This window comes from Lepisma saccharinum, chromosome 1, assembly GCF_977018435.1.
Source record: "Lepisma saccharinum chromosome 1, izLepSacc3.1, whole genome shotgun sequence".
Lineage (NCBI taxonomy): Eukaryota > Metazoa > Arthropoda > Insecta > Zygentoma > Lepismatidae > Lepisma > Lepisma saccharinum.
The window spans coordinates 78,272,317-78,298,840 of NC_139229.1; the positions used below are offsets into that span (position 1 = coordinate 78,272,317).

General features: G+C 42.5%; 1 protein-coding gene across 1 annotated transcript in view; it reads left to right on the top strand.

The window, feature by feature from the left end:
- Positions 1-26,524, top strand: part of LOC145996780 (uncharacterized) — an 892,808-nt gene that overhangs the window by 834,675 nt on the left and 31,609 nt on the right. Inside the window, exons 6-7 of the mRNA XM_083133317.1 lie at positions 807-1,037; positions 25,117-25,339. Coding sequence (XP_082989443.1) covers positions 807-1,037; positions 25,117-25,339 — 454 coding nt within the window. The remainder of the gene's footprint in view (positions 1-806; positions 1,038-25,116; positions 25,340-26,524) is intronic.

Consider the following 26,524-nt stretch of genomic DNA (forward strand, 5'->3'; position numbering starts at 1 on the left):
TAGAGCGTTTCGTTTGCCCTTTGGCTGCGAACATAGAGCGTTTCGTTTGCCCTTTGGCTGCGAACGTAGAGCGTTTCCTTTGCCCTTTTTTTCTGCGAACGTAGAGCGTTTCCTTTGCCCTTTCTTTCTGCGAACGTAGAGCAATTCCTTTGCCCTTTTTTTCTGCGAACGTAGAGCAATTCCTTTGCCCTTTTTTCTGCGAACGTAGAGCAATTCCTTTGCCCTTTTTTTCTGCGAACGTAGAGCAATTCCTTTGCCCTTTTTTTCTGCGAACGTAGAGCAATTCCTTTGCCCTTTTTTTCTGCGAACGTAGAGCAATTCCTTTGCCCTTTTTTCTGCGAACGTGAGCAATTAATTTGCCCTTTTTTCCGCGAACGTAGAGCAATTCCTTTGCCCTTTTTTCTGCGAACGTAGAGCAATTCCTTTGGCCTTTGGCTACGAACATAGTGTGTCTCAGGTGCTACACATGATAAATACCTGATCACACCCTGTTTCTTTTGTATAATTGAAACTATATGGGTGCATGTGCCTCCTGCAATTGGGATATATCTGCTGAAAGCAGTGTAAAAATATAGAAATAACCTGTACAATATGACGTTCCCGATTGTATGGTGGTAACGTTGTTGCCTTGTAACCAAAAGGTTCCCGGTTCGATCCTCCGTGGAGGTATGTTACACGTTGGTTCGAATCCCAGTCAAATATATCTGAACATAAAGTGGACTTGAAACAAGCTTTGACTTTTCTGATACCTAAATATGAAAATACGAAATAACCCTACTTACCAAGTGTCATTATCTTTGTTTCAGTGGAGAGGCTCGTCTGCCTAGCTACGTGGAAGGAAGGATCCACGCGTTACCTGGTTGGGAAGCTGGAGCACAAGATGGCCACGACGAGCGAGGAGAGGTATCGATGCTTCGTCTACGAGAAGTCCAGGGATAACAGTAAAACTGTCTACGAAGTCGCCCAGTCCGGAGACGCTACGTGCAACGGCCTCCTCTCGGCGAGGGACGGGTCCAAGGTGATGGTGCTGAGTAAAGGTAGGTGTCCGAGAAATGGTTTTCCTTTTAAGTGTTCCATCAGCAGTGAAGGCGTTTGCAAAAACACCATTAAGTTGCTCCATCTGTGAACTAGAGCGAAAAACATATTTTAATGCTAGAAGTATCAATTGAATTTGATGGACGCGCATTGTTTTTCCTCCCTTGGTAATTTTTCACTTCTTGACTTCCATTTCTGTTGCACAGCTTCGGCAGTGGCGTGTTTTTTTCATTTTGCCGCGTTTACTGCCGGTAATTGCAACTTTTTCAAACATTCTTATCCGTTTAGCTTTAGAAATGAGGGGTACATTCTGGTAAGGAAACCCAAAACTCAACCTCACTTCCATGGTAACTGCAAAGTTGCAGGCCAACGAGGCTCTGGCGTCTGGACCTACGGCCAATAATACAATTCTCCATAGGGCTGTGCAGTCCTGTATGCTGAGTGCCCCTGAATACTATTACTTGTTCTTCCTGTTTTCTGTGCCGCGCTTGGCCGAGGCAGTGTTGTTACAGGAAGGGTTATTTCCCTTGGTGCAGAGAAACCTAGCTTCAATTTTAGGTAAAATGGTTTTTTTTTTAAAAAATATAGAAATTGCGGAAAAATTTAAAGTTATGGCACTACTGTTTTTGTTTTACTTGGATGTCTGCACTGGTATTGTATTTCTATTATCTAATTAATTTAGATGAGGTGTATAATATATATAATAGATAAGAATTGTTCCGGTAAACCAGGTCAAACGTTCATAATACGCCTCTGAACTTCGATGATGGAAGTGTAGCAAATGGCGTGTTAGAAAGCTCCTCCCATAAGCTTCATTTTCGATCTTCTGCGCAAGTAGCTGCGCATCTATTCTCATTACTTTCAGACTTGAATGCAGATAGGTTCACTGGCCAGCCACGTGAGGTTATTTTAAGACCACTGTAAGAAAATACTAGACAAAAGAGGAGTGGTAAACACTGACACAGAAAGGAGACTCCTAAATTAGAAACGATAACTGATTGGTGAAAAGGTGAGAACACAATTAGTTTAGAATATGCTTCACCTTTCAGGTAATTAATGTCCTAAACATTGATCTTTTGCATGCAAGTTCCTCGTGTTATATTTGCCGATCCGTGTTAGCCTGTATCCCATATTACCCGACACGTACATTTTAATTTTACTAAACCAATGCTGGTACCAATCCATCTATGCCTCTTCCTTATTTGATGTGGGTTGGGATATGGATACCACAACTAATGGAGAGGTGATGACAGGGGCTGCTAGAAAATAATCTAAGTTTCTCCATCTACATCTCCGTGAAATACAAACTGCGCTTTTTGATTGAACTTTGCGTTTCTGTGCTTTAAACGTAAGGTGTAGATTCAGATCTTGAAATCGTGAATCTTTAAACATGTTAAGGACAGGGTACTTGACAGTGTGTACGTATCAAGCTGACTTAAATTCTGGATCAAATGTCACGTGTGCAGCCTTTCAGGATTAGATCGAAACTGCGGATAGATCAAAGCCAGGAGTTAAACATTAGAGAGGTTATAACGTAGAACAAATGACGGGCGTACGGAGATGAAGGGTAGGGAAAGTCGTTCAGCCGTAATCGTCGAAAAATCAATTCATGCGACGGACGTCTCGTTAAGTGGGTAACTTTGAATTGCTTGCGACGAAAGGGGAAGTTGGGAGGAGGAAGAACTGTTGAAGAAAAAGGAAAGAAGGATGGTGTTAAGGAAGACAGGGGGTAAAGGAAGAAGGAGCATAATGTGTGGTCTTTTACTGCGGGCTGATGGGGGCGCCATTTCATTACCTGAGCTCGGCTGTTCCCGGAATCCGAATGCAGGGGTGCTCCAAAGACAAGTTCCGTAATGGGATTACTAACCTTTTCTTTCCATCGGTGGAAACCAGAGGTTTTTTTTTTTCGCCGCCCCTGAGCAAAAGAAGTGACAAAGCTGCCCCGCTTTCACATCATTGCGTATTCCACAGAGATTCAAGCCGAAGAATCCTCTGTATTAAGCTTGATTCAGGCTTCCCCCCCCCCTGGCGTCACCCTAAGCCATGTCCTCGTCAAGTCGAATTAGATTAGAACGGGAGTCCGGTGGTCGATTCCCGAATCAGCCGGGAGCGTTCCTTTTGTTCCTGGTGTGTCGAATGTATCTTCGGAGTTTTCAAAGGGTGAGTTAAAGTTCCTCTTCCCAATGCTGCATCGGACTTGGCACGATTTATTATACGAGGGTGGTTCTTTTAAATTTCCTAGATCGTCGCTAGATGGCACTAGAGTTCAAATTATTCTTTCTTGTGTCCCTCTCAAACGTTGTTGTGATGATTAGTCCTAGGTTTTATTGTTGATTAAATTAATAATATAGTGTAAAGTTTTCTCAAAGATATTTCTACCGCTCGCTGTAGCAAGGGTGTCTAAATCTGCAAATATATGTAATTTTCCGTAAACAGATACAACGACAAATACACTGTAATTCCAAACAAGCCAAGCTTAGGAAGCTTTAGCCATTGTAAAGACCACAAAAGTCGGCCCTTTTTAGGACCACAAAAGTCGATCATGAAAGTCGGCTCTTTTTAGGACCACCAAACAGACCGGACTCCAGCGACAGTTGCGGTTGCCTGAACTGCCAGACTATCACCACCACGTCAGTTCCCTGAAATGTCAGATTGGAGCCATGGAAACGATACTTCTAACACAACAAATAACGAGTGAGTGAGCTTCGGAAGAGTGTCTACTACGTTGAAGAGTAAAACAGATCATCTGTTTAACTATCCATCCTAGATAGTGCCTATTTTTGGAGAGCAGGAAATGATTTCCCCTTTCTCGTTCACATCAAATGGCTCGCCAGGTGCCCGGACTTTTGATGGCTTCCCGAGGAATAAGCCCTGCTTTAAAGGATTGTCAATAAGCATAAGCTTTGTGTACAGTCACGAATAAGGATACTATTAATTTTCAGTGGGATTGTTAAAACCTAGAAGTGTCTCTGAGTGTACCATCCGAAATGATGTCTATAGTCTTAAGAATCATTGGTTCTTCTGTAAATGTAAATTACCAGTTTTCCTGATACAACGGTTTAAGCTGGCGAGATATTGGGAAATTTTCCTCAAGGGATGAAACTCCTGAGACTTCTCAACCATCACGTTAGGTGTTTACATGTATTAAATCGTTTATTGTATGTAAACCCTAACAAATTTGTCTCACTTAAATTCGAATTTATGGAAAATAATCATACACAATATGGCAAATGTGTGAATGACGTGAAACTTTTAAAACTGATGAACTTAATATGTCGTTAAATTTTAAAACTGATTTATAAAATATCTGAATATTTACAAAATGTTCAATGTTCATAAAAAAAGTTGGAGAAATAAAATGCATTCTTTATACAATTACAAGTACGCGTATATTATATCATGAAAATGATACTGATAGGAAAATATTTCAAAAGATTGGTCCCAATTTTTATAAATTAATAGGCAACTTGTTTAAAATTTACCAATATGGGCAAAACCTGAGAAATCATTTTTAATATATAAACATAATGTGCATGAATGTTTATACATGATTACTGAAAAAAGGGTTAAACGAAGCAACTACGGGCATAATACTCTTTCTGTAGGATATAAGATTTGCCAAACTGTAGTGTTTTAAGACGGCGCCACTGTCAGTACACATAAAGGTGAGTCCCGAGGTCGTGCTTTTTGTTTCGACACTAAGGTCTTTCGCCTTCGAGATCTACAGATTGTCAGAGTGGCATGTTTCCCCAGGTAACCGCCTGAAGTTTTGTTTTGTCGAAGACCGAACCATTGTGTTCTTCCATTAAGAGGGTCCTCAGAGTTGACTCCGGGAGAAAGGCCCCATTGTGGAAGTGTCACCGCAATTGACACGGCATCGAGACCGGAGCTGAAAAGGGCCGGAAGTTGAGATGAAACCCGATCCGAGCGACGTCTTTCACGGAGGAGACTAAGATGGAAAACACAGTGATAATAAACAGGAAGAAGAATACGAGGAAAATAGGATACGCGGAGGATCTGTGAAAAGAGGATTAGTCTGCGCACAAGAGTCGACTTGATGTTTTCAGATGAAGACAATGCGAAGATGGGAAACTTTTCCGAGAGCAAAAATAAGAGAGCTCTGAGCGAGATGGCGTCTTTAGGAAATAAAGTCCCAGGTGGGGAAAATGCGATGCTAGTTACGAAAGCTTATTTTTTTTCGCTTTTTTTGGCTCCAAACTCTCTGTGTGTGGAGACTCTGTGAGAAGGAAGGAAGTACCACGGTGATTTCATTAGCGGAATTGACGAATGGGAAGGATTGAAGTAAGAATGTGACAAAAGTTTTCTCTTGAGGAGCTTGATTCGAACTCAAAAGGAAGATTTTCGCCGTTCTGAAAGCACGTGAGAAAGCGCCCTGGCTTAGGGGGGCGAAAAAACCCTTCTGGAGCTGCCGTGTCTTTCTCCATTTGATCTCCGCGTTGCCGATATTAACTTCACACTAATTACACAAACTGATACCCGGTTAAGCCCCCTCCTTCATCACCGGTGGTGGGTGGAGGTAAGGGAGCAGATCATGCAGAAGAATCAAGAACTCTGCAAGGAAACAAAGTCGTCCTTTCGAGTCTTGATACAGCTTTTTGAGCATCCTTCTTTATTTACCTTTCGTGGAACGTTAATGAGACCTCGCCTCGTCGTGCTGTAGAAAACTTGTCAGTGTCGCGGTGTACGCACAATAGGATTCTAACTCTGAGATGGGACACAGCCGTCGCAGAATAATTGGGTTGATGAAAGAGACTCCGTCGCAAAGACTTGACCCGTTTTCATGGTTCTGTTGAATTTGAAGCAATGTTAGGGCCAGATTCAACTTCTTACTACACTGTGAAATCCACTTTACGTTCAGATGAACACAATACGCGGACTCTTAGACTTAAGATACGTAATAGTAAGATGAGTGGACGTGTCAATCTACAAATTTATACGTGTCTTAGAGCTGTAATTGTAGATATTTCTCAAGTAGAGTCGTGGGCGTGTAAGGCCCCCAACAGTCAACCTCACACCCCGGTAACTACTTTTTGCAGACCAACGAGGCGCTGGCGTCTGGACCTACGGCCTGTATAATCCTCGTAGGGCTGTGTTCTTTTGGTGTTTTTTCCGTATATGTGCTGAGTGCCACTTTACAGCCTCAGCTTTTTAACCCAGGTAGAGATAGTTTAGTCCTCAGACACGTGTTGTACTTATGGTAAAGGGCTTGGCCTCGTACAATTTGACGGGTGCAAAATAGCTTAAGTGCTGACGCAACCACAATTTTCAATTCGATCAATGAATCAAGTACAAGTACAAAATTAATATGTGCTGGTGTAATTTTTTTTAATGCATTTGGCGACTTCCATTAACTTTACATGAAAATATATTTCTTCACAAGTTGACAGCCATTTTATTTGTTGGGCTTATTCAACATGGCAATGTCGTCGGGTGTGACATGTTCCTCTTCGAATGGATTGTATCGTGAACTTGGCCATATACGCAATGCCGTCTTGTAACAAGGCCGGTACAGATTCTTGGTTTACTTACGTCATCCCTGGTATGGCACGGATGGCAATATAATGTGAGAATCAGTCTCGATTGTGTGTTAAATAGAGGGAAAGTTAATATAGTTGATTGATTAATTTGGTGTTGTAAGTCCACTTTATGCACAGTAAGTCTAATTGGGTCTGGACCTACAGTTTAAAGTGGGTTACGAACCAGTGCGCCTCCACCGGGTATAAATAATATAGTTGAAACGTAGAGTGTATGTGGATTAAGTGTAATTGTAACATGGTAAGCGTGACTAGTGCTCATGTCGCCTATCAATGATGACGTATATATACAGGTCTCTGTACAGGCCTTGTTATAAAATGGCACTGCCGTTGGGAGTGGTGAGAAATGTGAGAGAGTTTCTGAGTGGTTTAAAATTGTGTGTGTTTTGCTTTTGGATTAACCTCATCGATGAGAGAATGAGGATTGAGTGGGGAAAAAACCCGTGAAGTCAGGAATTGAAACCGCAGCCTTTTGAACACACATCCGACACGCTAGGATGGGTGAGAGAGAGTAAAAAGTTCCTCTTCCACTTTATTGTGCAAAAAAGGGGACAGAAGCGGAAACAGGCCAACCGCCCCTCCGTACATAAAAGAACTACACGCATGAATTGTTTTAACGCGCGGAAATTTTTGAAAATCACGTATAGGGAGAGAAAGGGATGAGCACCCAGTTGAGAGTTTCATCCTGTGAGGAGCAGTTTACCGACACTGACCAAATTCATTACAGAGGTATAACACGTGACACCCCTTCAAACCAGCAGGGGTAGCCAGTGGAGGGTGCGAGAAGGACAGAATGACGTAAGTGCCTCTTAGGTTGTTTTTTTTTACAAAAATAATAAAAAAAAATCCTCCCCGTGTCTCAGGCAGCCATTACCGCTAATGAAAGTTCCAACTGCCGCCACCAGAGACGCCGCGTTTCATACATCGACGGCTGTTTTCGGGATTGGCTTAGGGTGAAGTGTTGCCATCTGCGGTTGCTTTTCAGGGAATTGCTGATGTTTCCTTTTCTATCTGTCTGCTCATCACACGCAAGAAGGCAATGTCAAGTTTTCTGTGGGATGAAATTGAAATTTCCTCCATGAGTCATTGTAGAAGCCAACACGTATATTTTTTTAAAAAAAATTAAGCTGTTGCCCATCAAATACAATCACTACAGTTATGAAGAAACCCTAAATTTATGCCTAGTTATCTGAACAATCTAGTTACCAGTTTACATGTATTTATCTAGTATACTGTCCATATTACGGGATTTTATTCTTTTAGGACGCATTCGCCCTTTGTTCAGCCTCTCTTCCCGCCACCCCCACATCATTTCAACCTCTTGCCGCCACCCACGTACCATTCCATCCTCTCTTGTCTCCGCCCCCACCCACGCCCCACCATTTCAGCCTCTTGCCACCCATGTATCATTATTTTGGTCTATTGCCGCCACCCTTGCACCATTATTTCGGTCTCTATTGGCGCCAACCCATGCACCATTATTTCGGTCTCTATTGGCCCCACCCATGCACCATTATTTCGGTCTCTATTGGCTCCACCCATGCACCATTATGTCGGTCTCTATTGGCGCCACCCATGCACCATTATTTCGGTCTCTATTGGCGCCACCCATGCACCATTATTTCGGTCTCTATTGGCGCCACCCATGCACCATTATTTCGGTCTCTATTGGCGCCACCCATGTATCATTATTTCGGTATCTATTGGCGCCACCCATGCATCATTATTTCGGTATCTATTGGCGCCACCCATGCACCATTATTTCGGTCTCTATTGGCGCCACCCATTCACCATTATTTCGGTATCTATTGGCGCCACCCATGCACCATTATTTCGGTCTCTATTGGTGCCACCCATGCACCATTATTTCGGTCTCTATTGGTGCCACCCATGCACCATTATTTCGGTCTATTGGCGCCACCCATTCACCATTATTTCGGTCTCTATTGGCGCCACCCATGCACCATTATTTCGGTCTCTATTGGCGCCACCCATGCACAATTATTTCGGGCTCTATTGGCGCCACCCATGCACCATTATTTCGGTCTCTATTGGCGCCACCCATGCACCATTATTTCGGTCTCTATTGGCGCCACCCATGCACCATTATTTCGGTCTCTATTGGCGCCACCCATACACCATTATTTCGGTCTCTATTGGCGCCACCCATGCACCATTATTTCGGTCTCTATTGGCGCCACCCATGCACCATTATTTCGGTCTCTATTGGCGCCACCCATGCACCATTATTTCGGTCTCTATTGGCGCCACCCATGCACCATTATTTCGGTCTATTGGCGCCACCCATGCATCATTATTTCGGTCTCTATTGGCGCCACCCATGCACCATTATTTCGGTCTCTATTGGCGCCACCCATGCACCATTATTTCGGTCTCTACTGTCAACACCCATGCACCATTATGTCAGTCTATTGCCGCCACCCCATCCCACAATTTCGGTCCCTCTTGCCGCCACCCACACGCCATTTCAGCCTCCTTTTCTTGATTCATCCCCGCTTAATGCCATTTCATGTGTTTTTGAATCTCTAGTATACAACTTTCAGACCATTCCTCGTTTTGTGTATTTCATTCAACTTATGTCCTCTCCCGCAAATAAGCCAACTTTACTTTCTTCGTTCGGTGGGATGGCAACCGTGCCGGAGGTCCTTTGAGGGTGTGAAACAGAGAAGTAGTGCTCGAAGGGTTGGGGGAAGGGATTTAGAAGGGGGAAAGCGAGAATTTAGCGCCAGGGGTTGGGCTCCGCACCCCATCCCTTGAAATGAAATCCAACCCGAAAGCTGTGTCGCATAGATATATCCACGGCTTCCCACCCCTCCCTTTTTTTCCCACCCGGTCCCAATCTTTAATGTCGAAATATGTATGTTTCCATGTAGGGAGTTTCAGGGGGCGGAGAGGGTGCATGGGGGAGGGGTTGATAATCCAGATCTATCTTTACGCGCTGCACACATGGTTGCGGCGGTATTACGCGTGTTGCAGCGATAAATGAATCGCCGTTATGCTCGGTGGACACGCGGGGAATGGCGTAATCTGTCAACAGTATAAAGCGCCGGTCGGTGATGCAAGTAATTGAAAGCAAGCACGAGACAATAAAAAGCGGTATTGAGGTAAAAGGGTGTCGCTCATGGTTTTTTTCCGCGTGTAAATAACATTCCGTGTAGCGTGGGTCCGTATTTGCAAATTTATTTCAGGAAGGCTTCGATGAGTTTACTCAATCAACGCGGTCATTATTTGTGGTAGTTTTTTTATTGATATGTACTGTTGTTTCGTTTAAATTTCAAATTTAAGCCGGTTCAGTGGCTGAGCGCCTTTAATGTTACTTTCGATCTCGCTAACGAAGTTCCTGTGTTCGAGTCCTGCTGTGGGTGTTCTTTGCTACTGTTCCTTCATCAATTTCTTCTCATCCTCTTCTTCGCGATTAGCCAAAAGTGGCAGAAGAGCGAAGTAAAGTGAGAAAAATATAATTTTCAAGCATATTTCTTTGACTCGCTAATTTGAGCCTCCCCGATGGTGTAGTGTCTCGGGTTCGAATCCCGGCGTGGCTCTTCTTTGCGAGTGTCCCTTTATCAATTTCCATCATCATGCCATGACTCAACCACCAAACCAGCTACAAAACTGTCACTAATCAAATGTTAATGAATAGTACTACTAAAATCCACTTTTAACATGTTTGATTCTTTAACTTAGGCGAATTACAGAAAGTCAGAATTTACTAATTAAACATCCTCTCAGGAATATTATTTAAAATCAATTTAATTTAATTTCTCACTCCTCTCAATATGTTCCTAATACAAATTTAATTTCGTAAAAAAATATCACAGCGCGCTACGACGACAGGTGTCCCGTGTTCGAATCACAGTCTGTGGATGGGTGTTCTTTTTTAGCGTCCCTTCATTAATTTCATATCGTCACTCATCCTCATCGCCTCGGTTAGCCAAAAGTGGGAGAAAAAGCGACGCATAATAACCCAATACATACAAACAAGGAGAAAATTTCGTAAAAGAAGTGCGCTTCCTCGATGGCGTAGTGGTAACGTCATCGTCTTGTATACCGGGTTACATACCCGGTGGAGTCGCAAGTTGTTCAGGTCCCACTAAAACTGTAGGTCCAGTCCCGATTAGCCTTCCTGTGCATAAAGTGGACCTAAAACCAAACTAAAAAAACGTGGAAACGGTAAATTTCTTTTGAATTTTAAATTTTAAAAAGCACGCATCGATTTCACGTGTTTTCGTGTCTAATTTCATTCGTAAGAAACTTTGGAAGGCGAACCAACCACGCTCTGTGTAATGAATCCTGTCGACAAGACTGCACCTGGCATATAATGAAACAAAGGTATTAGTCCTTTTGTTGCGGGCTTCGTGCTTCTATCCAGGAGGTGTGCAACATTCTTACCAAATCCTCCGGGGATTCGCAAGAGGTAGAAACGTTCCACCATTTTTTCTCCTTTCTTTGCTGCCTCCGAAGTCTTGTATTCTCATACACCGGGGTCACGCAACCCGAGAAATTCAAAGAGATGGACACGAAACACGACACTCCGTAAAAGGGGAAACAGACAAAAGGAAAGGCTCCCCCTCTTCTCCTTGGAAGTTGGGAGAAAGAGAAGATGAGAGGAGGATGAGGAGAAACTCCTTCACGCCAGTACTTAGGCCGACACGTGTCATTCCCCCCTTTTGTTCCAGCCAGCTTGTGGTATTTTCTTCCGTTGCAACAAGAATAATGTAAGCTTGATTGATTTAGTTTATTTTACTTCGCGTTTTGTGCCTCTTGGCTAATTTGCGAAGATGGGGATGAGTGATTAAATGATGAAATTGATGAATTGACATTCACAAACAACCAAGCCCGAGCGGGATTCGAACCCGGTACCCTTGGCGTCGCAGCGCGATGTGCTAACCACTCGGCCACAAGGTCCGGCTAATGTAAGCATGGGAAAGGGCAGAACGCAAGGGAAAATTTCTTCCAACCTCTATAAATTTGTCATTCGGAATGTGGTCACTCTTAATTTTAAATATAAGCCCTGCAGTAAAGGAACTCATTGATGACGTGTCTTACTTCGTATTCAGTCTAGTAATGATGTCTTACCAGAAAAGTTGATTAGAAGCCTCTCTTAACGTCCTTGCCATCCTACTCCATAGTAGCTCTCTACCAGAAGAGACTAAATAACATCCTTGCCATCCTACTCCATAGTAGCTCTCTACCAGAAGAGAGTAAAGAACGTCCTTGCCATCCTACTCCATAGTAGCTCTCTACCAGAAGAGACTAAATAACATCCTTGCCATCCTACTCCATAGTAGCTCTCTACGAGAAGAGAGTAAAGAACGTCCTTGCCATCCTACTCCATAGTAGCTCTCTACCAGAAGAGACTAAATAATGTCCTTGCCATCCTACTCCATAGTAGCTCTCTACGAGAAGAGACTAAATAACATCCTTGCCATCCTACTCCATAGTAGCTCTCTACGAGAAGAGACTAAATAACGTCCTTGCCATCCTACTCCATAGTAGCTCTCTACCAGAAGAGACTAAATAACGTCCTTGCCATCCTACTCCATAGTAGCTCTCTACGAGAAGATACTAAATAACGTCCTTGCCATCCTACTCCATAGTAGCTCTCTACCAGAAGAGACTAAATAACGTCCTTGCCATCCTACTCCATAGTAGCTCTCTACCAGAAGAGACTAAATAACGTCCTTGCCATCCTACTCCATAGTAGCTCTCTACCAGAAGAGACTAAATAACGTCCTTGCCATCCTACTCCATAGTAGCTCTCTACCAGAAGAGACTAAATAACATCCTTGCCATCCTACTCCATAGTAGCTCTCTACCAGAAGAGACTAAAGAACGTCCTTGCCATCCTACTCCATAGTAGCTCTCTACCAGAAGAGACTAAATAATGTCCTTGCCATCCTACTCCATAGTAGCTCTCTACCAGAAGAGACTAAATAACGTCCTTGCCATCCTACTCCATAGTAGCTCTCTACCAGAAGTGTCTAAATAACATCCTTGCCATCCTACTCCACAGTAGCTTTTTACCAGAAGAGTCTAAAGAACGTCCTTTCCATCCTACTCCGTAATAGCGTCGCTGCTATATTCAATTGTAGACAAGTTTAGAATGACTGCAGCCGTTTCCTCGCATCAAACCACATGACGTAGGAAAATCTCTTCATAGTATCTGAATAGCTTGTATCAAATAGAATCTATATCGTTCCTCATATCCAATTTCAACGCATGAATGCCAATAATTCACAGTTTGCCCGTTAGTGTCTGTGTATTCTTGTATTAACTTGCTACATACGCCCTTGTCCTCCTGAACTTCCTGAGGTATCAGACAGATTGAACAATCAAGATGCATGAGAGACTGTTAGTTGTATTTTTTTCCCCGCTAACAATTCTTGAGGCTTAATGTTTCCCTTTCGCCGTCAGATGTAATGCATTTATCTTGCTCAGATCTTGTAAGGCTGTGTGAAATCAGTCATGTAAAGAAATACCGGAAGCGGTGACGTTCGTTCTTGCCAGGGAAACGTCACCCTTTGGCACAATCTCGGAGTCCTTCCTCATCCAGTCAGACGCAGCAGATGTTGGCTTCATTTTCCGGAATTGCACTAATGTGAGGATTTATTTGCGTGCACCCTCAGGCATCAATCAGCGAAGACGAGAGGCAGAAGGAGAGAGAGAGAGAGAGAGAGAGAGAGAGAGAGGCGGAATAATATAATGTCCCTTGCACCTGCCACAGTTAGGATATTTAACCGGGTGACAATCTCGTTAAGAGAGTTCTTCGGGGGAAAATTGTCGCCGTCTGAGTTTCTTTTGTTTTAAAGGATTGGTTCGGATGGTCGTGTGTGATTGGAAGCGGTTACCTGTGACGTAAAGAAAGTTTTCGTAGGAGGCAATTTTAAATTCTAGCTCAACCATTGTTTGACTTTTGTATATTTTTATCACAATAAAATTTTTCTCATGCATGCTATCATAGTCGCCGATTTAGGGGGAGAGGCAGAGCACTTTCTGCCTCCAAAAATCCCCAAGAAGTACAGTATATATACATTATACATTAAAATGATTGTTATGAATCTTGCCCCCCAATATTTTTGTGAAGTTCACGCCTCTGAATGCTATTGTTACATTTCACCCTTTCATCGGTTGCATCTAATCCAATAGTTTTATCGAACGTGTATTTTTCCCATTAAATCTTTCCAAGTTCGTTTTAAATGTGTATTAACTAACTAACTAACTCTCTAGCCTTCTTAAACCCGAAGGTTCATGGCTGCAGCAACACAGGCCTTCCATCCTGAAAGTATTAACTACTTTCTAATAAATATGAATCAAAATTGTGTGATTTCTAGCCGGAAAATTCATGCGACAATAATTATTTTTAACTTATTTGATATTATGACGGTTACTTTAGTATTATACGGACTACCTGGTTAGGTTAGGTTAAATTATATTTCCCTCGCAAACATGATTTTGTCGATCCTGAAATTGGGGCTAATACCTACTCCTAACCTAACCTAACCAGGTAGTCGGTATATACTAAAGTACCTTATGACGCTTCTCCATATGTTGAAACACTAATAACAAATAAGCACTACGATTCTCTTTTTTCGTCTCTATTTTTCTTGAAATAGATCGTCCAGCGACAAGGCCTACATTAAAAGTTATGACTAGTGGACAAAATTGATTTCTAGAAATAATCTAATGCGCATCTACCATGAAACCTTTTAAGTATAGTTCTTCTGTAACATTTCAAATATGCAGTGTCATCTATGGTGCCTAACTCTCACTATTCCTAAGTTCATGTACACGATACATTTTTCCTATAAAATTACATAAAGCTTTGATAATAAGAAATGCCAGATCTCCCAGCTTAAATCATTGTACACAGTAGAAAAAACTTGCCAAAAAGAAAGTTACATATGTATGAAATTGTTCAGATTCAGAACGAGACAAATGACTTTCTTGTTTGTTACTGATTCTGATTTAAGTTGCAAATTAACCATGACCGGAGAAATACACATTTAAACACGATTCTTGCAGTCTTGTATAGTTGGCTCACAATCTCGCCACAGAGTCACTGGGTTAAAATCCTCGCCAATGCATTGGTGTTGCATTGCATATAATCACAATTCATTATCATCGTTCCGATTAACCTGTTGGGTAGAAGAGCAACGTTAAAGAGCCAAAAGGGGAGAAAGTACAAACATCATTGTTGATTTGGGAAAAGCAAGTGGAACGTTTAAAATATGCAAACATTTTCATTTTCGCACAAACTAAAGAATAGTAATTTTTCTTTTGAAACCCGCTGCAGAGCAAATGGAAAAAAAAAATTATACGAATTCGTCGGCATGCCACGTACTAAATGTGCATCTCTCGTCTCAACCCCCTCCACGCCGATCTTCATTTTTTCCCACCTCAGAAGACCTTATTTTTTCTACCCGATTCGTGTGCTCCAATGGGCAAGCGGGTGGTGGTAACTGGCAAAGAATACCCATTGTTTTCATGCGATTGTTGCCGGGCTCGCGGGAACGAAGGCAGAACCCAAGCAAGTGTCCTGGATGGAATGTATTATACAAATGCATTAGGAGAAACGAACTGGGAGGAGGGGGGAAGGTTGGAGTGGAAAGCTTCTCTCTCTCTCTCTCTCTCTCTCTCTCTCTCTCTCTCTCTCTCTCTCTCTCTCTCTCTCTCTCTCTCTCCTTCTCTCTCCTTCTCTCTCTCTCTCCTTCTCTCTCTCTCTCTCGCTCGCTCGCTCGCTCTGTGACGTTGAGAGAAAGAGGTTTTGGAAACGTAGAAAATAATGATCAAGAATTTTTTCGGGTGAACATTTACCAGGCTTTGTCACCCCTTTAAACCTGCGCTTCTAAGTAGACAGAATTCCACTCTTATTTACCAACACGCATTGTTTCTTTCGAGACGTTGTACGTTCGACACCAAAAATGATTGTTCAAGTAGTGGAAGGGAAGAAGAAACTCGACAAAAACATCAGTGTACGCTGTAATGAAATTATCCTTGTGTTGTATGCAGTTTGCAATACTAGTGTAATTTGGATTGATTGTATACAAGGGTGGTCAAGAGTGCTCATTTTTTGTCGTAAGCAAGAGAATCTGCCTGCCCTCGTACAGCTTACTTTAGTTGTTTTTGAATGTTAGTGCCGCACACGTTTTTTCAGAAGTGCAAGGGTGTTTTCTTCGGATGCTCTCTATATCAACCTCTGTTTCAAGTACTACACTCTAGAAACTACATTTCATGAACAAGCTAATTAATTCCGTGTGCATATTCTCTCTTTCTTCTTATAAGAGCTCAGTTGCGTACCTCCTCATCCACCACGTGACAGCTTCAGCTTTTGTCACGCTTGTGAGATTTTAGACATGAGATGTATTTTGGTTATATTCTTGGTAAGGAGTTGATCTCGCTGTGCCTCTCTCCCTTCTCTCCTCGCCGTGCCTCTCTCCCTTCTCTTCTCCTCGTGCCTCTCTCCCTTCTCTCCTCGCCGTGCGTCCCTTGGTTCTTCCTCAGGATAACATAGATTTTTACCGCTTTCCTAAGAAAAGCATTGTACCCTGACATGGTGACGTCATTGCAGCAGGCAGTTTTTCTGAGCATTTCCTTGCGACGTCCAATGACTAAACTGAAGCAACGTCTACACAAAACATTGAAGATAAGAATACCCCAACACGTAATAATTGACACACTGATATTCGAACAGATGCGCTCCGGAAGACTCCACGTGGGGCCACTTAAACTGGCTGCCAAATAGCCAGAGGTCGACGCCGGGTCGCGAAGTCATGTTTTATTAATGAATTTGCTTCGTCAGGAGACCCCCAGCTGAGAGGAAGACAGGCTGAGGCAATGCCATTGAGACCATGCAAGCAACACACACACACACACACAAATAAAATTGCTGTCTCTGTGACGTCACCGGGCATGTGGTGCGCTCCTGACAAATTGTTTAATTAGAGCCCGCGAGTGTTCCTGCTGCGTCGGAAACGGCGTGATTTCTGGGTGACAACTGCGGGGGAATAAAAGCACTGGGTCAAGAAGTGGATATTGGTGTGCGAACACAGTGTTGGTGAGTGCTGCTGCGAGGTTTTTTTCCGAGAAGCAAGCCCCTGCGGATTTTCTTGTTGCTTGTGAAATGGGTCCAGAATGAAGCGGGAATGGCTTAGAGTTAAGTCTTGTTGTCGTCTTCTTTGAGAGAAATTGAACGTTCTGTGCGCCAAATGCGTGCAGTTGTGGGTAAGAGAACACAAAAAAGACGCTTTGAAACATTGTATTGGAGTTTTACCTTGGATATACATTCCTTCAACTTCTTTGCGTGAGTGCATTCGATCAAATCGCTAGGTAAACAATCCTCCCTTAGGTTTTCTCCAGAGATGTGTACCTCAGTTACTCCAGATGAATGCTGAGATGATACCTTTAAGAAAGGTCACGGACACTTCCTCTCATCATGTCACTTTCCAATGCAGTAAACATAACAGTATAAATAGACCACGTTTATTATATCAACATTCTTTCAGCAACGGCATCTATTCCACTAACATTTCCTATAAACGTGTTCTATGCCCTACATCACGGAACTGAAAATGTACAGTCACGGACAGTTCTGGGTTGTTATGATCCCATTGAAAGTCAATGGCGTTGTTACAAACATGGAAACTGCATTGTTGCAGGCTATGGTGTTCCTTTATTTATATATATATATATATATATATATGTGGATATATGTGGATTTTAGTTTCTGGCACGGATTTTCATCTACACTGTTCTATACAGACTGATTGCTTTAATTTTGTAATAAGGGCTCGTAGCCTAAGTGTTTACGCACCCAGTATTTCGATTACAAGCAGAATTCAAGGAAGAGCCTTAAATTTACTCTTCTACGTATTGTAGGTGTTAGGGCGATCGACGGAGCGGATGAGTCTCTCTTAATAAAATTTTTAAGTTTACTCCTTCGCATCCCTAAACTAGAAGATTTATTGCTTTAGCAATGTTTTCCCCTGTCTCTATCCTGGGTAAAATGAATCTTCTCCTTGCCATTCTTAATTTTATTCACGTCCATCTTAATATTGCCTCCGTTTCTTTCTTCTCGCAGTGTCTCGCCTCCTTCCTTTCTTCTCGCAGTGTCTCGCTTGCTTCCTTCCTTACTTTCTCCTCGCAGTGCCTCGCTTGCTTCCTTCGTTAATTTCTCCTCGCAGTGCCTCGCTTGCTTCCTTCGTTCCTTTCTCCTCGCAGTGCCTCGCTTGCTTCCTTCGTTCCTTTCTCCTCGCAGTGCCTCGCTTGCTTCCTTCCTTCATTTCTCCTCGCAGTGCCTCGCTTGCTTACTTCATTCTTTCCTTTCTTCTCGCAGTGCTTCGGTTGCTTTCTTTCTTCCTTCTTTCTTTCCTTTCCTTTCGTAGTACCTCGCTTCCTTCTCGCAGTGCCTCGCTGTCTTCCTTCCATTCTTCTCGCCGTCCCTTGCTTCCTTCCTTCCTTCCATTATTCTCACCGTGCCTCGCTTCCTTCCTTCCTTTCTTCTCGCAGTCTTATAAAACATCATTGTTTTGAGCTTATTTCTTGATCTAAAGACAAAATTCAATAATTTACCTAAATTAGCATCTGGGTTTTGTTAGTACTTAAATCTGCGAACCATAAGTTTCCCATGCTGTTCTATGGTTAATGGGCTTTTTCTCTTTCAATTTTCCGACATTTTCATTGTCCTGGCAACTCTGCCATACATACTGCTAAAGTGATTCTTATCCCCTCTGCAAAATTGGCCTCTGTGACAAGTGGACATTGTGTGTGAAAGATACCGGGCAGCGACGAACAAAAGCATCCCGGGCGGAGAAGATGAGTTGATAGCTTGGAGTTCGCTGGGGCGGCTTAAGGTAAGAATTATGGGGATAATCGCCGGGACACACGAGCCCTTCCTCTGTGAAGGGGAATTAAAAGCTGTCACTTTCGCCGTTCTATGAAATTAGGAAGACAGTTTTTTTTTCCTCCTTCCAAAGCGGAAATTCAGTCTTATGCGTAGCGTGTGAATTCAGTTTTTGTCTACAATCTACATCAAGCTGCATCTTTGGATTTTCGTGTGTAGGTCCATTAATATTTTTGTAGCACTGACTTTGAAACAGAGGCGCTAGTATCGAATGTATATACCTGGCTTGTGACAAAGGGTTGTGGTCTTTAGGGCAGGGGAAGGGTCTGCTGGAACACATGGACTTTCAGGCGCCCGGTTTTATGCATGTGGGTGGCCCCGTACATACAATTTTAGTTAACTTTTAAGCGACTTAGTCATACGTTTTTAGTTATATTTTTATATTCAGTATTTCAAATTTTTGTTTTACATTTTGTGGCTTTTTCCAAAGCAGTTTTTTTTTCCCGTGAAGGGCCCTTTGCAGATGTATGCCCTGGGCAGTATCTCTTTTTATCTACATTTTCCCCCCACCCTTATACTATTGTTCGTCACTCCTTGTATGTTAATATGGCGTAGCACCAATGTTCAAAGTATGTTAGTTTCACAGTACACAGATGCGTTAACCATCGATTGCTTTTATAACCTTTGAAAGCATATAAGATTTTTTTTGTTGTCACATTAAATGTAAATATTATGGGGAGGGGGTAGAAAATTATCCACAGAAAGGATAAAAAATACCATTGTCAGGGATAGTGATAGCACCCTCCCATCAGTGTTACCATATGAAGGGGAAAAATCGCCCAATGCAAGGAATTTGAGGTAGAAATTTAGGCGAAAAGGGGAAAATAATTATTTCAAGGAAAAATTTCAAAATTGCAGGGAATTTTGAATATAAATACATTGCGTGATTCATTTCCTTCAACCCAAAAAGAACTATAATAAAATTTGGCTTGGAAAGAAATTATTGAGTGTTAAGTCTACTTTATGCACAGACAGGCTAATCGTGGCTGGGCCTACAGTTTAAAGTGCGTTTCGAACCACCATGTACTTCCCAAGACCATTAATTACAAGGCGGTGACCTTGTATTTATCAACATTTTCATATTTCGAATAGGGTAAGGACGGGGCAAACGGACACCCTAAGGATATATTGCAAAATAACTATCAAATTGTTTATTGAAAAATTACAATTATGGTCGATACAGAAAGTGTGAACATTGAGTTAACAAATAGTACAATGTATAATTCAAAATAATGAACGTTGGCTTCCAAATTGTTAAATGAATCAGTGTGTGTAGCAGTGTCCGTTTGCCCCACCATCGCGGGGCAAACGGACATGTGAGAGGGACAAATGGACACTAGCTCATTTATGAACTGTCATTATTCTCATAAGAAGAACACACAAAGTATTGGTCGTTTCCATTTGCAACGCACTTTAGGTGGAACCAGACAGAACACAATAAGCACTGCACCCAGTGTTGACCCTTTTTTTACACACCGTTGCATACACGGCACACATCTTTTGCGTGCGTTTAACATGCTTTCCCATTCTTGTTGTTTGATTTGCTGCAGTCAGTTTTTTCTCTTTGAGGCGATCGATGAAAGAAGGATCCGTTAATAAGTGCAATTCCGCCATTTTTCGTTTCCTGTTCGAGGTGCCAGAAGTTGATGGCAAGGGGTTGAGTTCTTGAAAACTTCCTTGGGATGAGGCATCATCGTCTGTCGCTAAAGGTTCTGGTGATCGCTGATCTTGACCATTCACTTCATGGACAGTTCCAGGAATAAATGCGTGCTCAGGCAGGCGTTGTGGATTAAATGGATGTATCCCACACGCATGAAACCCATTTACTGCATTCTCCACTGTGGCCGCACGATTCCAAGCCTCTGCAAAAATGCCACCAAAGGCCACTTTATTGATACATTTCCCCGGATTTCTTCGCACGTAAACTCTACAGCCGTCGTTGTAAAATGTTTTAAGTGGCCCAAAGAACGAAACGTCGAGCGGCTGAAGTTTTTGTGTGCTGTGTGGAGGTAAACACAGAAGGTACACGTTATTGGCCAATGCCTTCTCCGGAGTTGGTGGATCTGAACAATGCGATCCGTGTCCATCAAGAATGAGCACTACAGGACCAAGGGGTTTGACACTAATGAAATGGTCCATAAAATGAGCAAACTCTTCCCATTGCATGTAGCCACTATCCGAAAGAACTATTTTCGTCTAAGGAGACATGCCAATTTCATAGTTCTCATTATATCTTTGACCCTTCATGATAACAAAAGGAGGCACATACTGGCCAGTTGCAGATACACATGCCATAACACTTACTGTTTCTCCCTTTTTACAAGTCGTTTGGCTCACGACTTCCCTTTTGCCCCGCATTGATATGACTCGTTTTGGTTTGTAGATCCGTTGCAAGCCTGTCTCGTCACAGTTGTACGATGGCAGGTTTGTCCCACATATTGTGTTCGTCTAGCAACTTTGATAAATTATTGTAAACTATGTTAACATTTGCTTTAGATAGTCATTTAGCGCGAGCATATGACAGAGCCTCTGCAACACGCAAGCTGAGTTCCTTGTGACGAGCTAAAAATCCTTGTATCCAGTTTTTCCCTGCCATTTGCACATTAAAGGAATGTGGCACACCATTTGTAAATGCATACCGATATACCAAACTGCGGAGTTCCTTATAGGTCAAACCATATCGTATAGAATCAAGTTTCAGAAGGTGCTCCACCAGTTGTACCTCCACTGCATTTGAAAGCTTAGTGTGCTGGCCAAATTTCGGAATTTGCACGTTGCTACCCACCCGTCTCCGTAAAGTGTTCCGAGGAACAGACAATGTTCTTTCGGCTGTAGCTAGAGGCATGCCATCTTGTACTGCTTTAACAGCCCTCTGCATATTCTCATCTGTCCAGGAACAGCGGTCTGTGGTTCGTTCACGATGTCGCACCATCCTGTAACAAGGACACATTATTTAGAAAAGCATACATCTGAAGGATAATACATGCATTACATACAATTCACACGTGCCCTTTCGATTTTGAGTCAAATGTAGATTAGTTGCTGAATTACATAATACCTTATAGTATTTAAATGATATGCACTTTATGCATGTCCGTTTGCCCCAACACAAGCCTGTCCGTTCGCCCCGCCTGTAGCCTTGGGCTTTACATTTCGAAAAAAGCCCACCACATGGCAGCAGCATGTTGACACAGGCTGTGTATGTCGAGGAAGCAATGCCGTACCCACACTACAAAGCGCAACTTTGGCGGGACCACCATAATCCACGCAATCCTTACGTTCCGCACACAGATTCTTACTGTTTAGGTTTTTGCTAGTACAATTATCCTTAACTGGTCAGGTTTTACGGCTGGATTGGCGTTCTTCTTCAAGATTTCAACCCATGTTCGACACACCTTTTCGCCAATGTTCTGCTTCATATCACAACGCCAACAGATGCACTGTTACAAACTTCAACGCCAAATTATTCTAATTTTCCTTAGGGACTGTCCGTTTGCCCCAGTGTCCGTTTGCCCCGTCCTTACCCTATTTTTCATTTGCTATTGATCATATTTATTATGTATTATTCTCTAGTTATTTTGAACCATTCATTGGCAATATTTTTGTGAATTAGTAATTTTTGTAAGTAAATGGAAGCCGTAGTAAGTAATTGGTAGTTTTGTGGTGGCGAGTTCAATTTTTCAACGAAGGGAATATTTGGACGGAAAAGGAAATTTTTGTTGATTTAAAAGGGAAATTTTGTACATTCTGGTTGTGGCAACACTGGGGTTTACATGTTGATATAGAGAACAGAACTGTCCATTCTGTTATTGTTATCCCTGATTGTCGCAAGTCAAGTTAATTAATGTATACGGCAGATTTCTTTGACAATATAGGACCAGCAGCTGCTTAAAAGTATTGTTCGTTTCCCGACCCCCAACCCCCTTCATTAAGGAAACAGGGGCCAATTTCCCACATAACGTTCAGGACCGTTTTCTGTGGCGTGTACATAAATGCACTCGGCCGCAACCCTGAACGCTGGGGGCAATTACCGCCCCCTTTATCAACCGCACTTTCAATAGGTTACTTCTCCATACTCACATATGCATCACACGCGCTCGCGACCATACAAAGGGGACGCACGTAAGGTTGGCCAGATAACGTGCATATTTTACCCTTCCCCCGTGCGTAACGTGGTTAAAAATATACAGGTGCACGTGCTGACTAAAGATTGTCGCAGCAAATGCAAACAAGCGCATTGCACGTGAACTCTGGGAAGGAGGGGAGGGTGCATTGCGTAAAAAAGGCATTGTCACAGAGGGACGGGGAGTAGTAATTGCACTGTGGACTGTGCCGGGTTCAGTCATTTTCCTCTGTCGACTTTGCACTCCAGGAATGCTTTGTTTAATTCGCCCCCACACCCCTCTTTTGTTCTGTTTAGCGATCCACTTCGTCAGTGTTTGCGGTGATTCGTGCAAAAAAGAAAAGTCCATGAGGGTGTTTTGTTTTCATTCAGTCTATCTCCTTTACCACTACCGTTTCGCGCGTGTGAAATTCGAGCTTGGAGCAGTTAGGATATTTTCAGAACATATATTTGTCTCAAATAGCGTTATTAAGCTTGAGCTTAATAAAAGAATGGTCGTGATCATTTGAAACGCGCGAGAGCCGGTTTAACACGCCTATCGAGCATTTCGAGCCTCGTGCTTCGAATCCAGGAAAAACTGCGGTACTATATTCGAGACAACTTTGCAGCAAGATGTTTGTGTCAACGCGAGGAGGGACAATTTCCCCTAGGTCTTTCTCGCTGGGGCAGCTGCCGATCACTGTTGCCAACTTTGCTCTTTTGGAGCCACATCTGGCTCTTTCGTGCACTTGTTTGACTGAATTGTGGCACCCGGCCGCTGCCACCACTGGCTCCGGCCCATAAAGACCAACCTTTGCCATGAGTGTACATTTTGCACGTGACGTGATATTCATATATAGGCCCACCCACCCCCTCTTTCCTCCCCAGGTATTTTTATATATAGCGCTGTGGCTAAGGTGAAGATGACAATATTACTATCCGGGAATCCTTTATTTTCGATTTCATATGAACATCTTTGGATTATTGAGTTGGGTGATGCCGCCAAATCTAGGCGGTGAAAACTAAGAATAAATTGCCATCACTTTAAAGCTAACTATAATAGCAGCGCCACCACCCCTCTGACACCTAAAATTACCCTAGGAGGCACTTTATGCAGCCTTCGTTAATCTAGCTTGTTGAAAGTTACATTTAGCTCTATTAATGGTGAAATGTAGCTCTCTTATGCACTTCAGGTTTGGCAACACTGCCAGGATGGCCGTATGAGGCAAGGAGAAATACATTATGTTTATGGGACCATTATTTTATTCCTTCTCTCTGGAATATGAAACATCCAATGACGTAGAAAAGTGCAAGGACGGCACTTTGAACTATGTCATAGTAGTAGGAAAAGTCGAAACTCCCATTTGATTAGACGTAACTTGAAGTTGAAGTCCATTTCCCATAAGGAATACATGGGATTCTGTAAATACTTATTCATCATATTTTTCAAACATCGTGTCTAGCTTACTAATCGACTTGAGAAACAGTTTCCACTTGCAACGTGGAGAGAAATTCATACTCTCTTGCATACTAAACCCGTTTTTAAATAGCAGTGCCCAATCCGACGATATTGAAATAAATGCACAACTAGTGCGTAATTGTCCCTCCTCGCCTTAATCCGCGCGTGAACGATGCAGCCAGTCTTGCTTCAAGCGCGGAGCCAAACACATCGTAGGTGTTGAGAAAATAGGCCGCGAAAAGACACCCAACGAGAGCACAACACGTGTTAAATGTCCCATCTCCTGAACTATATTCACTCTCAGGCTTATCTTCCGTTAAACTGACAAACCAATCTAAGGTTCAAAGTTCACAAGATCACGCCCATACGTGTTAAAACGTACATGCATCATTTTGTACATATATTGCAAATCAAATAATTAATGCTTGGATTATCTTGACTTCGCATAATTTTTTTGGTAAGGTGACATCTGAAATGAATACAAATTCATATTATTTTTAAAAAACTTGAAATGAAGGTGCTTTGTTGGGATATATATGTGCATATTCGATTGTTTCTTCAATTATTGAGCATATTTTTTATATTTCGGTAATATTCAGCCTGTATTAGCTTCAAGCTATAAGAAACCTATGTACTTAGCTATTTCACAACTATGTTTTGTTTCTTTTTCCATGTTCGCTGAAGTTGAAATATTTTTTAGAAATGTGTATTCTCTGCTCTGTTTGTCAATCTACAGTAAATAAAGTTTTTCAACTCGTGATGAAATACTGTATTGGAAACTGTATGAAATAAGACTCGCTCATTTACTTTGTTTATTTAGACCTACATAACTTTAAATTTCATATTTCCTGTTTGTCTGTTTTTTATTTACCCCCATGAAGTAAGCTATGAATAAATCCCAGCTTATTAATTAGAAATATTGTCATAGTTTGATTTTCCAAATTACCTTAATTTATGTGGTGTAATTTTGTGTTATCAGCTCTGTAAATAAAATAATTGTGGTGTAGAAGTCTTCTTACGCATTCATACTTTCCGTGTCTTCCAGTAGAGAATCATAGCTACAAATGCGCCTATCCAATTTGGGTGACGGAACACCACAAGTGGCACACGCTGGATGGGAAGATGTCGTACACGTTCCACAAGAACGGGACGGGCACCTTCAGGATCGCCAACCACTCTGACAAGAGCTTCAAGAGGGTCGTCTGCCACTCGTCCGAGGAGCTCAGCGACAAACAGGTCATGTTCATCACACACGTCACCACCGGGTGGTAAGTAGAGACATCTCTTGGTCAGATTTGGTACTTTTCAGTGTGGTATCGTGGTCTTAAGTTGTTTCCGGGGACTATCAGCACTAAGTTTTTAGAAAGTGCATGCAGGATATAAGGACTAATGCTAAAAAATTATGTAAATTAGTGTACTTACGAGAATGTGTTGATTTCATTACCAGGCTTCTTATACCCGAAGGTTTATGGATGCAGCAACACACGCCTTCCATTTTTCCCTATCCTGGACATGATCAATCCAATCTTTTCCTTTAGGTCCATCTCAACGTTATCCTCCATCTTCGTCTTGGCCTTCCTACTGGTATCTTACCATCAGGTTTCCCAACACGAATCCTGTAAACTCTTCTTTCACCTCCCATTCGTGTTACATGGTCTGCCCCCCTAATTCTTATTGTTTTAATTATTCTAATAATATCTGGACATGAATACAAATTGTGCAGCTCTAAATTATGTAACCTTCTCCACTCACCTATCACCTCATCCCTTTTATGTCCAAATATTTTCCTAAGGATCTTATTTTCAAACACACTTAATTTATTACGTAGAAATTTTCAGCGAAAAATGCAGGATCGACCAGGACTCGTACCCGGGTCTCTGGCACACCGTGCCATTGCTCTAACCACTGAGCTACCGAGCCGGCCTGGCCTCGCCTGATTTTTTGCTATCGCTGTTTTACCTGCGTGGAATCGTCTCTGCGTTTGTGTGTGCCAACTCTTAATTTATTTTCCTCTTTTAATGTAACGGACCAGGTTTCACATCCATAGGCTGTGGACAATGACGTGTCGAATACTGGTACATGGTCGAACACTGGGGTATTTGCCTTACGGCCCACGAAATTCAATCAAAAGGGAAAAAGCTACCCTTGATGGGCGTCCGATTTCGCAGTAAAGTGCGTATTGGAGCGCTGCTTGGCGGGGCGCATCCACGCGCGATAATTCGCGAAATATTTGCAAAATCTTCGGGGCAAGAAGAAAGTAGGTGGCGCCAGTTTCCCAGCGTAATCCGCCGAAGAAGTTGTAATAACCCTAGCCGCACTCTAAGCGGAGAAGAAAAGGGTGGTTTTTGAGTACCTAAGTAATCTTAAAGACCGGAAGCATGTTGAGGGAGAAGACGAAGAATAGGGTAGGGGGATGAAGAGAATGAAGGGGGAGAGAACGGGGTGGGCAAGAA